Below are 12795 nucleotides of genomic sequence, written 5' to 3'. Positions count from 1 at the left end.
CAAACCGCATTTCCGCTCTTTACAAGTTGCCAAAACCATGAGTGGAAGGTTTGTTTGTCTAAAAGTTGAAGTATCGTTATCGAGATGCAAGAGCGCCTTCACACATAGTCTAGTGTTTCCAGATCATTACACCATAGGGTAGGCTGGATTTCGAGCCTCGGTTCATTGTTTGATGACAGCGAGGCTGGACGATGTCCAGCCTCGCCGACATTGAATAAGTTCAGTTCGAAAGCTGGCCCCTCCGTGCACTAGTTTTCAAAGAAGAAATATGATTCATTCAAGCGGTGAAATCTCTAGGTGATCTCATATGGTGGGAAAGGAGCCGAGATGTCTTCACGTCCACCACAGGGCTACTCAACACGATCAGGTACAATATAACGTTCCAAGTATGTCGACGCGCCCCCCATATGTTATTTGGTCATCCAAACATCGTCTGCGTCATCTGCCATTGCGTTTTGATAGGGGTGTGCATCGAACCACGTCTCAGCAGATTCCTTTTGCGCGTGCCTGTTGTAGAACTCGTCCAATAAGTGATTTAAATCTAAGAAAACCATTAGGCTCAAAGTTCAGCAAGGAAGAGTTCCGAAGGGAGGCTAACCTGCAAGCGGCATACCCCGTGAAGGTTGGAGGGAGAACTGCGATATGTAATCATTGAAGAGAATCAAGTCGCTGGGAATTTGCGTGCCTTTGCTTCCCCGCGTTAGCTCACTGGGAAGCGGTAGTCGCATTATAACCCGGGGTTCATACCTCGAGGAATAGTGTAGATGAAAGGGGTCTCAACTTGCTTGCCCTCGTCCTCACGATCGAGGTTTTCGTTAAAGTGTCTTCGCGCGAGCTCCTGCATCATGAACGTGTTTGGAAACATGACGGCTCCGTTTGAAACTAGAAGCCGCTCAGCACACATGTCGTCTGTCCGTCGAGCTTGCGTATCTTACCTGATGTGCCCGTCACACCTGGATATACCAAACCATGTTGTCCCACAATTACGCCTTCTTCATACAGACCGTCCGGTCGGTCGTCAATCTCCCGGTGGTTGAGTAGGCTTGAGCTGTAGCGTGGGGAGTAGTAGTGCAAAGTTGTAGGGAACGAAGAATAGATAGCTTTCACGGAGAACAATCGCCGTGAGAGCAGGCGTGATTGCTGATGTACGATGAACGGGCGACGCAAGCTGCTGATCATGACGAAACGGCGACGCGATTTCTTTGAGATTTAAATATGACAAACTTGTTCCTACTTGGGCGGCCAAAGTGCTTTACAAGGTCGAGACTGGACGTCGCGTTGCGCGTAATGATCGCCAGGGTCCGTGCAGAACTGCATTGAAGCCTGAGGCCTACACTTTGCGGCTGGATTACCGTTTGACAGAGCCTGCTTACCACTCTCCATTCTCTACGGAGTACGAAGTAACATTCATTTACACACAATCTATAACCCCATACTCCACCGCACGTCAAGATGCCCACCACCAAGCTGATCGCGGTGTTCAAGAGATTTCCCAAGGAGATGTTTCGAGTCAACAATGGGAGACAGGTTAAATTGCGTGCCTGGATACCAAGGCGACAGGTGTACGATATATCTGCGATGAATGGGTTTGTTCAGCCAAAAGCTACAGATCCTAAGTGTAATGAAGGTGGGAGCTTGGAAAAAGGGTCATATGATGTCCACTCAAAACTGATCTTATTGCAGCTCCCAACGGCGCGTCGATGCGGCCGAACTCGCCTTACCAGCAATCACTGGTTTCGTGGCGTTTTCGTGGCGATGATGTCGTCGTGTATGCAGTGCCTGAAGGGACAGCGCTTCCGACGGATCTTCTCCTGGTCCACGAACGATCGGACCACTATTCCCTCCAGCCAGCGGTTTCCATGCATATTGCAGGCGAGTGAAGGTGCTTTGGGATTTTGCATGCTTAGGCTAATATACCGGCGTTAGAGCTCGATGCAAAGATAAATCGTTTCCTTACAGCTCATGCGAGGGCTTTTACGAGGGAGGAGTGGTTGGAGATGTACCCGAAAGCGACTGAAAGCTTGTAGACATGAGACGAATGACAATGATCCAGAACAAACGCTAGTGGTGTCTGAACTACATATCGGAAGCAAAATGGCCGAACGTCCAGGAGTCCAACTGGCCATACAAGCGCTTTCCAGACAGTGCAGCGCATGCTGCGATATGAGAGAAATACTGACGTTGCAAGTTACTTATGCGAACGCTAGCATATCCAACAAAGTACAGCCACGATAGAATGCGCGTGGGGGAACGCGTCCTAACAGTTCGATCGCTGGTGTATGCCGATAGGCAACGCTCGGAGCCAAGAGAGCACGGTATTGAAGGACATCCATAGCGGTACACAATAGTGTAGAGGGTCAGAAATCAGTTTGTCTGTCTGTCATTTTGACAAGCCGCTGAAACTTTTCATCATTTTCCCTCGTCTGATAGTCGTTGCGTGCCATGGGCTTTCTGGCGAGATGACGGCACTGTCTTCGAGACTTCCGCGTGGGCCCGGCATGTTCCGAGCATCAAGTGGAGCTTCCGGACCCGAGCCGGATGCCGGAAGGACGGAGACCCGCCGGTGGGAGTCGCGTGTATTTTTGGTCCCTGCCAGCGCTTGAAGAGCCTTTTTTGTGTTTGAGTCGTTGGCCAAGTCTGAGCAGTATTCCAATTGTAGAGAGCCCAATGTGCAGCGAGCGTACTGCACGACCAGAAACCACTGAAACCCCGGACTATATAAGATCGGGTCTCTTAGTGAGTCAGTGACCGTCTCCTCGGGGAACAAAAAATTTCCAGCTTCTCATAGAATTGACGCATTCCGCGGAGATGCTCATGTAGCTTGTCACCCGATGTCAAAACCTTGCGCAAACCACAGTGATTTTTCCTGAACAATGCGCGACCGCCTTGTTTCCGGAACAAAACGGGTGCTCCACGCAAAAGGCCTTGATTCTTTTTGTAATAATCGCCTGATTCCCGCAATATCCTCAATACGCGCGCAGGAGCGCCTGGCGACCTCACATATTGCTGCTATTACAAAAGGTGGCCAGCGGTCGCATTGCGGCATATATATATCTATCACAATAGAAGCATCGATTCATTAAAGGCACATACAGACGACTATTGCACTATCGTCATGGCACCGACACCACGTCAAGTCGAGATTGTCAAATCGACGGCCCCCATCATCAAAGAGCATGGCACCACAGTCACAAAGACCTTTTACCACAACATGCTCAAGGCTCATCCGGAGCTCCTGAACTACTTTTCTCTTCGCAATCAACAGACAGGCGCCCAGCAGGCCGCCCTCGCCAAGTCCGTCCTTGCCTACGCCACCTACATCGACGACCTGGGCAAGCTGTCCCATGCTGTTGAGCGCATAGCCCACAAGCACGCGTCTCTCTACGTCAAGGCCGAGCACTATGACGTCGTGGGCGAGCATCTGATAGGGGCCTTTGGGGAGGTCCTGGGCGACGGGCTGACGCCCGAGGTGAAGGAGGCCTGGATCGCGGCATATGGACAGCTTGCGGGTGTTTTCATCCAGAGAGAGCAGGCGCTGTACGACGAGGTGAGCGCATGGAGAGATTGGCGCAAGTTTCGCATCACCGCCAAGGAACCGGAGAATGAGAGCGTGGTGAACTTGTACCTTGAGCCCGTCGACGGTCAGGGACTGCCGACGTACCTGGCTGGTCAGTATGTTAGCCTGCGCGTACCGATCCCCGAACTCGACGGGCTCTATCAGAACCGTCAGTTCAGTCTGAGCGAGGCACCAGTGGAGAAGCCCAGTCGATACCGCATCAGCGTCAAAAGGGAGGCCACCAACAGGGGTTCCGTGGAGGACTTGCGCCAGGGCAAGGTCTCAGGGCTCATCTCGAACATCTTGCATGACAAGTATCACGTCGGCGACGAGGTTCAACTGAGCGCGCCGAGGGGCGAGTTTTTTGTGGGGAAGAAAGATCTCCAAGAGTCACAACAACCACTGGTCCTGCTCTCTGCTGGCGTTGGCGCTTCCGCTCTCGTCGCTATTCTTGACGCTGTTCTCGCATCTACCTCTGGTACTCGCCCTATTCAATGGGTCCATACGGCTCGACACTCTGGCAACACCTGCTACACGCAGCATGTCCGAGAACAAGCCGCCAAGCATGACAACCTGAAGGCCACGATATTCGTCAAGGAAACCCGTCCCGAAGATGGCATCGGCAACGAGTACGATGTTCTGGGTAGGATGACGACGGACGTGCTTGCGAAAGAGGTCGAACTACCCTTTGATGTCGAGGAGGCAGAGTACTACGCGTGCGGTCCGGAGGAGTGGATGGTGGAGCTGAGAAGCTTCTTGGAGAGCCGTGGCGTCAAGCGGGAGAAAGTGCACCTGGAGCTGTTCAAGACGGGCGATGTTGACCAGTAGAATTTGTTCGAGCTATTCCATAGACGTCGAGGAGGGACAATCTCCGCTCTTGTCATTAAACATTATAGACCAAGAACTAATAGAAACCCTTTACATCCTACAATGCGTAAGGCCAAGCAGCACTGCTGACAGAAGAGAGAAGGCGCTGACGGGACTCATCGACCTGCGGATAATAACCATCTGCTTTCTCCTTTTCTGATTGACGACACGCAAGACGGAGGCGGCCACGCACCGCTTAAAGAGGGCGAGGGTGGTGGCTCAGAAGGATGGGCTGGATGATGTTGTGGATCGGGACTTGGTGAAAAGGGGTGAGGCTTCGAGGCGTTTCTGAGCGAAGCAGGCGTTGTTCGAAGAGGGCAGAGATGGAAGAGCGTGGGCAGGAGCATGATTGCTCCACTCGCTTGATCAAGACGGGCTTACCGATAGTAGGTAGAGTGGAAGATGAGACCCGGTCTGCAATCTAGAGCTAAAAGCAGCATGGTATGATTACACATCCATCAAATCCTGCGGTGCTGCCTCTGCACGCTCAGAGTCACATCTTGTGCGAGAATTATCACCTGCCCAGACAGATCCCTGGACGGGCGGCCAAGTCAGAGCGGGTGCGTCGCTGCATGGTAAATGATATCGTGAAGTCGACAGATCAATATGTCCCGTACATAAAGATGTACAATTCAAAAAAGAAGAATAGTTTGGGAGAGTCCTTAGCTCGTATATCATGACGTTGATTGGGATCCCAGCGGTCAAGTAAGCACATCATATCGCGATATCTTCCCTGGAGCTGGACCAAAGCAACACTAACATCATTCTAATTTGCAAAACTGTCCGCGCGTGCCGAGAACGGTAATCAAGGAATGACTTAAGAATGCTCCGCTATGGGATTTTCAGCTTATGCCGGGTCAAAGCCCTGCCTCCAACACCTGCCGACGCTGGTAAGGGGCGCCATCCTTCGTTCATGTATGCAATCGAGTAGAGCTAGGGTATTGCAGACAGCCTTGGACGAAGGCTAGCAGCCTTCTCCCCAAGTATTCAGAATGCAGTGAAGATCATTTCCCGGGCAAGGCTGACATGGATTCATGCGGATGCTTGTATTCGCCGAAAGAACGGCGTCTCACGCTCCAGTCGTTGGAGCATCGCTTGTCTGTGGCCCGATTAGGCAAGTCCATCGACAGGATGGCACCACAATGACATGACTTGCATCTCAAACGGACCTATTGTCATGTGTCTTCTTCTCTAGCTGCCACTTGGCCGAACCACCTGCAGGTAGGAACACTGCCGCAAGCTCTTGGCGCGGTTCTTGTCGCTATGCGGAACTGTGAAGCCCCGAGGGGCAAGGCGCTTACTGTCTGCCCTTGATAGAAATACCTCAGCCCTGGCGAACACTATTTTCCAATTGGAAGAAGCCCTTGGAAGGGCACGCAATACGACGCTGTCGAGTAACGTACCAGCGTGATGCGGATCCTGGGTTCTGTGCTTACAAGTTGGGCTTGGCATGGATGGGCTGAACCAACGTCGGGGCAGTGTGACACGGCTTGGGCCGGATTGTCGTTGGAAACACTGCCGATCACAGGGACTACCAGTTAGGAGTCAACTTCTGGCGCTTCATGGTTTCTTAGTCAGTATCGTCCTTCACCTCAGGGCGAGAATTACTGTCCAGACAAGATCCCATGTCATGGAATGAGAGCCAGACTAGTATATAAGACGGCACCTGTCCAGCTATTCTCCATGTTGATCACCATCGCCGACCACCACCGATATCCTGATTCTTCAGAGCTTGACAACAATGGCTCGCTTTCTTACTGCTGCGGCTACCGCCGCATGCCTGTTGGCCCACGCCAACGCCAACCCCGTCGCTGCTCGCGAGGAAAAGGTCACCATGAAGAACCTCCTCGGCTTCGATGAGAGTCTCATCAACCCTTCGGCTCTCTCAGACGACACAGTGATTCCCGAAATCACCTATATCCAGCCAGAGGACGCCCACTTTGCCGATGGAGCCACGGAGGCTGCCCCGTTGACCATCACCGAAGAGCAGGCCAAGACCCTGTCCGAGCGCTTCATCAACGGCGCTGACGATCGATACCAGTACACAGACGGCAACTACCCCTTTCGCAACGTAGGGAAGCTCTTCTGGGACAATGGCGTCTTCTGCTCCGGCGCCCTCATCGGCCCGCGCCACGTCCTCACCGCCAAGCACTGCATCGTCGATGGCGTGACCGGCTATTTCGCGCCCGGTTTCGACAACGGCGAGCCCTATGGACGCGGGCGCGTCACCAACATTGTTTCCTCGGGCTACGAGTGGGGGTCTGCCTGCGGCTTCAAGGGCGACTGGGCCGTCATGATCCTCGACAACCGTCTGGGTGACCAGCTCGGCTACTTTGGCGTCAAGCTGCCCGAGGCTAGCAAGCAAGACCAGTCCATCTTTGACCATGTTGGCTACCCTGGCGATCGCGACGGTGGGAACAGGCCTTACCGCACGCCTGGCAACACCGTCCAGTCATTCCGTCCATGGGACTGCGATGCCACGGGCCCCTTCTACACTGACACGGACTGCATGGGTGGACAGTCGGGTGGTCCCCACTGGGAAAACACAGGTGATGGCGCGTATATCTGGGGCACCCTGTCTGTCACCTTTGACGGCGGCAACGGCGTTGCTTGGTCTGGCTGGGGCTCTGGCAACGAGATGCTGGACACTGTCCTGCGTCTCAGGAGCGAGTTCCCTTGAGGGATTGGGGGTTAAAGACTGTCAATACTGAAAGCATGTATGCTGTATGTACTGCAAATGGAAACATTATTGACCTCTCAACTGCTAGCCGTTGTCACCGTGAGCGCCTAACTTAGGTGCAGAGAAGGCTCCAGAGGGAAGACTCGGAGGAGGATGTGCAGCGGGCATGGAGCTATGCATTCACCTGTGACACAGCAAAATTCAGCAATCACCTCAAAAATCAACTTTACATGCTCAAAGGACGCGTGCGTATCACAGCATTGAAGACACAGGCGTGCAAGCAGCTTGATGCGCCGCGTGCCAAGGAAAGCCGGACCGGACCTGCGACGCACGAATCACGTCGCGGCACTCGACCCAAAAAGGGAAATGCCTTTTGGAAGCGGCCTAACCTGTAGTTCTCGGTGCGGCAGCCAGAGAAAGGACTCACTTCTAAGCCATGGCGCATTCAAAACTCTATCTTCGTTTGAATTTTTATCGAAATTTTAAGGTTTCGTGGTCAAAGTTACGTTAGGTGTGGGTGCTGTCATTAGAGTTGGTTCAATTCTCACGATGATCTATGGTTAGAGTGTGCAGTCATGCGACCATCCGGATATTTGACCTGGCATGGATCTGCGTGACATTGTTAAAATCAAATCATCTATTCGAAATCATGTCGTCTACTATCCGAGCATTGAACTTATAATGAGCCTTTCCCGTCTCTGAATATCTCTTCATGCCATGCCTTGTCCTCTGGATCCCAACGGCATACATATTCCCATTCTGCTTGATACAAACTCCAGTCATCCGCGGCCAACTCTCTTCCGAAGATGACAGGTTCTCTAGTGCTCCATTTCCGGTCAGACGGCCAGATGCGCAATTTGGGTTCCTCAGTAGCCCCAAACTCAACCATAGGCGCTGTGTCGTTGGACGGAACCATATTATGCTCCATGAGCTGCCTGAGCCACGGAAAGTACCACATCTTATCCCACCAAGTGGTTCGTCTTCCCTTCAAGCCGTCTTTCCAAGCATTGTGGTGTATGACGGCAGGCACAGCAGTGGTCCAAAAATCTGTATAGAGTTTCAACTGGCGCCATGATGGTTGGTCTGATGCAGCAAGCTCGAGGGTGTGCAGCGGTGGATTGGCCACGGCTACATCGGCAGGTAGACCGTCCACGCGAGGGGGGGATATTCCCGCTCGATGTGACTCCAGATCAACAGCTTCAGGATGACCTAGCTCGACAAAGAAGCCGTCTTCTTCGGAGTAGCAGGTAGGGTAAAACAACTCTTGTCTGTAATCCAACCCCACGTGGTACTCGTACTCCTGCTGGAGTTCTCTTGTCTTCGTATTCTCTGTTGCACCATCGTTCTTAAGCCGATCTTGGGCCAGCCTGCGCCTCCACACCGACTGTTCACCGAAGACCTCCTCAAAGACACCCTGATCGCCGGCAAGTTCCTGACCATCCTGCAAGCCGTCAAGATAGCCGCCCATGCGACGCTGCACTCGTCCGAAAAATCGCTTCATATCCCCCACTGGACCCATGATGCTGCCGCTGTTAACGTAGCGTGGTCGCATGTACCTCCAGCTTCGGAGCTTCGTGTCTGTCCACACGCCATATGTGTCGCCAGGCAGGATGCTCGTAGGCACGTCCTTGCAGTGAAAATTCGACACCGAGTCTCGCGGCGAGAAGCAGCCTTTCTGAGCGGCAATCATAATGGTGTGGTGTATAGAGTCCTCGGCTGTCATATTGTGCTCATTCTGCAATCGTTGATCTGCTTCTTGCAAAGCCGTGAAGTATCTGTTCAGCAAGACGTCAGGGGGCAGTTGGAACCACACATCGAGGGCATCGAGCATGATGATGATGTCGTCGTCGTCCAACTGGTCAACGCTAGGGGTGTCTTTGCTAGTGGCCCAGTTGAGGTAGTCAAGCGTGCCCGTGATCTTGGCGAGCTGTGACGCTCCAACGCCCTCTGTATCGGTGTGGAAGTCCCTCTGCCAGTTGACGATGACAGGCGACGGGTATCCCAGAGCAACGGCACTCATGATCAACTTGCACAGATCTGGGCTTGGTCGATCGATTGGGAGGATAATGGCCAGCTTTCGATCCCCAGATGGTAATGCGCTTGTGTCGAGAGGACTGCGGCTCTGCGTGGCCCGCTGGAAGGTGATGGGGTCTGGCATGCGGAATACCTGCCATGGTCAGCGACTAACATTGGACACGGTATTGGGAGACGAACCCAGATGAGACTTATTGATGCGAAGAAAAATGCCACGAGAAGAATTGTAACAGGAAACTTCCCTCGAGGCTGTCTCTTGACCCACCTCAGCAGTGAACCTGATGGATGGCGTTTTGGCACCGACGACTTGGAACTCATCATGGCGGCCCGTGATTGATGAATGCAGGGAAAAGATTGCGGGTTGAAGCTGTCTGGCAGGTCACGCAAAACAGTCCATTGTCGAGATGCACAGGTTTTGATGTAAAATTACCTTATATTTTATTCTCAAAAAGCTAATATTGACTCTGATGGTTCCGACTGCCGTGGTACGCAACCCGCGGCCTCCTGTCTTCTATAAGAAGACGGGAAGCCTTGAAGAAGACTAGAGCAAGAATAATTCATTGGCGTCAAAAGTGCCGCGCCATGGGATTTGACTAACGCGCGTAGGGCTGACTAGGCCATGGTACAGTACCCGGAGGCAATTTAATGCCAGACTCCTTACTACGCGTCTGTTGTCAGCATCATTTCCCGTGCTGTTGACCGCCGATGGGCTCCAGGATCTTCATCCATGTCAAACATGCTCACAACAGCTTCATGTTCCGAGGCAACGCTGGTGACAGCTCGGGGCGCCAATAAACTCTAATCGGGAAACATGGCTAGCATACGTCGCCTCAGCCACCGGATAGAGTCATTTCGTAAATGGGCTTGGGCTTTATCGATATACAGGTGGATCTGGGAGCCCGCATTGATTGTCCAGCGATCCTAATAAAAGGCTCCAGAGAGGCACAGCTGCGTCGGCGGTCCAGATCCTCAATCGCTGTCAGCCTGTTGGTCCTGAACGACAACCCAGCGTGCCGACATAACCGCTCCCCAGAGCGTACGTACAGATTGTCGTGATCGACAGCAAAATCACCTGCCTGGTTTTTAATGGACGGATTACGGCTGGGAAGCTACCCACTTGTAGGCTGAGTGCCGCATTGACAAGCCGGACGGATTCAGGCGATTCGTAACAAGATCAAATGCTTCTGCAAGGGTAGGCAATGAGGACGGATCGTCGTCCCGGTCTGGGGGGCCAGCTTACCGTCACACAACCGCACAAATGAAGGACTGGTCTCGTTTGACATGAGAAGAAAAATCAAACCGCATTAAATATCATGTTTTGCGAGGCAAAAACCAGGAAAGGTGCAGCACTCGGCAGCCGTCCCAGTATGTCTCAATCTTGGGCCACCCACAACGAAGTGAGTCAGATTTTATATACGACGTCAATATGCAGTTCAAGCCGTTAGTTGATACTAACTATGTATCGCTGCCTGCTATCTGAGTATTGCCCCCTTTATATATCCGTTCCTCGAAAAGTACGTTTCTCTTTCATACTTTCAGTACAAGCCAGAGATGAAGTAGAGGCAGCCTCAACAATACTCGGTGATAGCAATGAACCAAGTCAACTTGGAATAGACTATTACTTCTCACTGGGCACCCTAAACACAGGATACTCTTCGCCTTGATCGACCTGGATGATGTTGAATGTGACATAGCTGTCAATGTTCTCGGGCTCAAGCGCAATGAATGCCAAAGCCGCATTCTTCTGCCTGGTGCTGACCCGGAAACTGCCCGGTGGTAGCACGACGTCCCTTTCTCGAGCAGTGGTAGTCACCGTATTGAGATAGGTGCCCTCGTACTGCGACGGAGTCACTCGGGACGTCTCGATGATCAGCGTCTCGACGGTTCCGTTGAACCCGTGCTCCAGCCTTTCGACCTCAAGACCGAGGTTCTCAAGCTTGTTGGCAACGTCAAACCAGGGGCGAGGGATGATGTAGGCCTCGGGCCTGGCGCGGGTGAGGTTTGCCTCGGAGGGGGTCGTCCGGATGAAGTCAATCTGGGGATGAACGACACTGCCATTGTTGATGTCAATGAGGGTGAAATTGCGCGTCTCACGGACGTACGAGTCCGTAACGATTATTTCCTCGTCGCTTTCAATGAAGTCTTGACGGGCATCTTCGACCGTGGAAAGGACACTGTCAAAGTCGTCGCGAGCGGTCTCGAGGATTGTGTGAATCTTGACCAGGGCAGTGGCAACGCGGCGGTGGAAGTGCTGGTCCGCTAAGCGGATGCCACGCATCTCCAACAGGAAGGAAATGGTCTGCGTTAGACCGATTGCATTGCGACCAGTGCGGGCCTCGGTGACAGCCTCCTCGAGGACAACGGCATCATCGGGGTCGTCGTCGCTGGCGCCGTTCGTGACGTAGGGCTCCCAACGCAGACCGTACTCCTTCAGGGCGTCTCCCATGGCAGGAATGAATTTTTTCAGGACTTGGTCCACGATATCGGGGTGAATGTTGGGGTTGATGCTACTAGATATGAGAGCGTCGGCACCGTGCTAGTACCTCTCGCTAAAGACAGTCGAGGCCGCGTACTTCGTGTATATCGATGGAGATGTGAGGATTCTACTGAGTCACCACGCGCTTGATGTTCCTGCTCTGCTTACGAGCGAGCTTGATATGGTCGCGGTTCCTATCCAGATTGTAGGCTAGCTGGCGCTGGAAGTAGGCGATACCATCGACGTTGTAACGAGGCAGCACTTTGATGTCCATCTTCTCGAGGATCGACTCAGCCCAGGAAGGTTCAGCGTCCATCTTGCCCAGCAGCGCAAGAACAGACTGATCAGCTGCCGGTTCATTGCCATGGATGGCAGCTTGTATATAGACGCGCAGCTTCTTCTCCTCGCCTTTGCCGGGCGTGGACAGATAGAGGTAGGGGATGGCGCGGCCCTCCTCCGACAAGAAGTCGGCCGTCTCGTACGACAACCACGAGTTCTTGCGAGCAAGGCTGCGGATGAAATAGTCATGGTCGATCTCATCAGCCGGGCCTTCGGAGCCATTGGCAAAGCGTGCAGGCACAGTTTCTGGCTTGGAGAAGGCAGGCGCATGCAGTGTGATGTTGACTTTGGGAAATGCCCTCGCGACAATGTCCGAATCTTTCTGCACCACTAACCAGTTTTCACCGTATTGGAGGCCGGATTGTGGACCTCCTGACTGGGCAGAGGCACAAGAGGTGAGAAGGATGCCGGCGCATAGCGTGCTTGAGATGATGCGCAACATGATGAAGGTGGACGCAGAGGCTTGGGCTAGACCTCTCTGCAGAGGCACCACTTAGTCCCGCGGAGATTCAAGCTTACTTATATGCCTAAATAAGGTTGTAGATTTGTCAGGATCAACGAGGGGTATGTTGAAAACGTCATGAGCAAATCGATCAAAGCACTGGCATCGGCAGTTGAGTTTTTGGTGGCTTGGGATCAGATGATCCCAAGGTGCAGCACAGCCTGGGTGTCCACAACGTCTGCGATAGGAAGCAAGAGGTATCTTTTGTACCTATTTTATCGCGCCATCTGGTGGGTCGGTTTGAAAGAGCATCCTCCTCGGGTGGTGTGGTGAGGGGGCAGCCGTTGATGTGTTGTAAGCTGGTTGGAGATGGCCTTTTCTTGTTGTCTGAGCCTTGAATT

General features: G+C 52.9%; 6 protein-coding genes across 6 annotated transcripts; 3 read left to right on the top strand and 3 right to left on the bottom strand.

The window, feature by feature from the left end:
* Positions 1–250: 250 nt before the first annotated feature.
* F5Z01DRAFT_654781 (uncharacterized protein) lies at positions 251–1240 on the bottom strand. The gene is made up of 4 exons (XM_046263445.1): positions 936–1240; positions 748–882; positions 599–685; positions 251–541 (listed from the first exon to the last, which is right to left on the bottom strand). The coding sequence occupies exons 1-4, from the start codon at positions 1177–1179 to the stop codon at positions 411–413; spliced, it is 597 nt and encodes a 198-aa protein (XP_046118687.1). The 5' UTR covers positions 1180–1240; the 3' UTR covers positions 251–410.
* A 212-nt stretch (positions 1241–1452) lies between these two features.
* Positions 1453–2027, top strand: F5Z01DRAFT_681295 (uncharacterized protein; the record flags this gene model as incomplete). The annotated part of the gene is made up of 3 exons (XM_046265672.1): positions 1453–1627; positions 1684–1853; positions 1908–2027. The coding sequence occupies 3 exons, from the start codon at positions 1453–1455 to the stop codon at positions 2025–2027; spliced, it is 465 nt and encodes a 154-aa protein (XP_046118686.1).
* A 1030-nt stretch (positions 2028–3057) lies between these two features.
* Positions 3058–4486, top strand: F5Z01DRAFT_654774 (globin-like protein). Its single transcript, XM_046263444.1, has one exon. The coding sequence runs from the start codon at positions 3116–3118 to the stop codon at positions 4382–4384; it is 1269 nt and encodes a 422-aa protein (XP_046118685.1). The 5' UTR covers positions 3058–3115; the 3' UTR covers positions 4385–4486.
* Positions 4487–6019: 1533 nt separating this feature from the next.
* Positions 6020–7216, top strand: F5Z01DRAFT_93252 (trypsin-like cysteine/serine peptidase domain-containing protein). Its single transcript, XM_046267227.1, has one exon. It carries the CDS (start codon positions 6165–6167, stop codon positions 7101–7103), a length of 939 nt encoding a protein of 312 aa, XP_046118684.1. The 5' UTR covers positions 6020–6164; the 3' UTR covers positions 7104–7216.
* Positions 7217–7779: 563 nt separating this feature from the next.
* On the bottom strand, positions 7780–9498 carry F5Z01DRAFT_736471 (uncharacterized protein; the record flags this gene model as incomplete). Its single annotated transcript, XM_046266784.1, has 2 exons — positions 9318–9498; positions 7780–9270 (listed from the first exon to the last, which is right to left on the bottom strand). Exons 1-2 carry the CDS (start codon positions 9456–9458, stop codon positions 7780–7782), a joined length of 1632 nt encoding a protein of 543 aa, XP_046118683.1. The 5' UTR covers positions 9459–9498.
* Positions 9499–10755: 1257 nt separating this feature from the next.
* On the bottom strand, positions 10756–12436 carry F5Z01DRAFT_750091 (uncharacterized protein; the record flags this gene model as incomplete). The annotated part of the gene is made up of 2 exons (XM_046267008.1): positions 11745–12436; positions 10756–11644 (listed from the first exon to the last, which is right to left on the bottom strand). Exons 1-2 carry the CDS (start codon positions 12392–12394, stop codon positions 10756–10758), a joined length of 1539 nt encoding a protein of 512 aa, XP_046118682.1. The 5' UTR covers positions 12395–12436.
* Between the last annotated feature and the right edge of the window lie 359 nt (positions 12437–12795).

This window comes from Emericellopsis atlantica (assembly GCF_019669845.1).
Source record: "Emericellopsis atlantica unplaced genomic scaffold F5Z01scaffold_12, whole genome shotgun sequence".
Classification (NCBI taxonomy): domain Eukaryota; kingdom Fungi; phylum Ascomycota; class Sordariomycetes; order Hypocreales; family Bionectriaceae; genus Emericellopsis; species Emericellopsis atlantica.
Note: the sequence above shows the minus strand (reverse complement) of the source record. Positions and strands in the feature narration are given on the sequence as shown.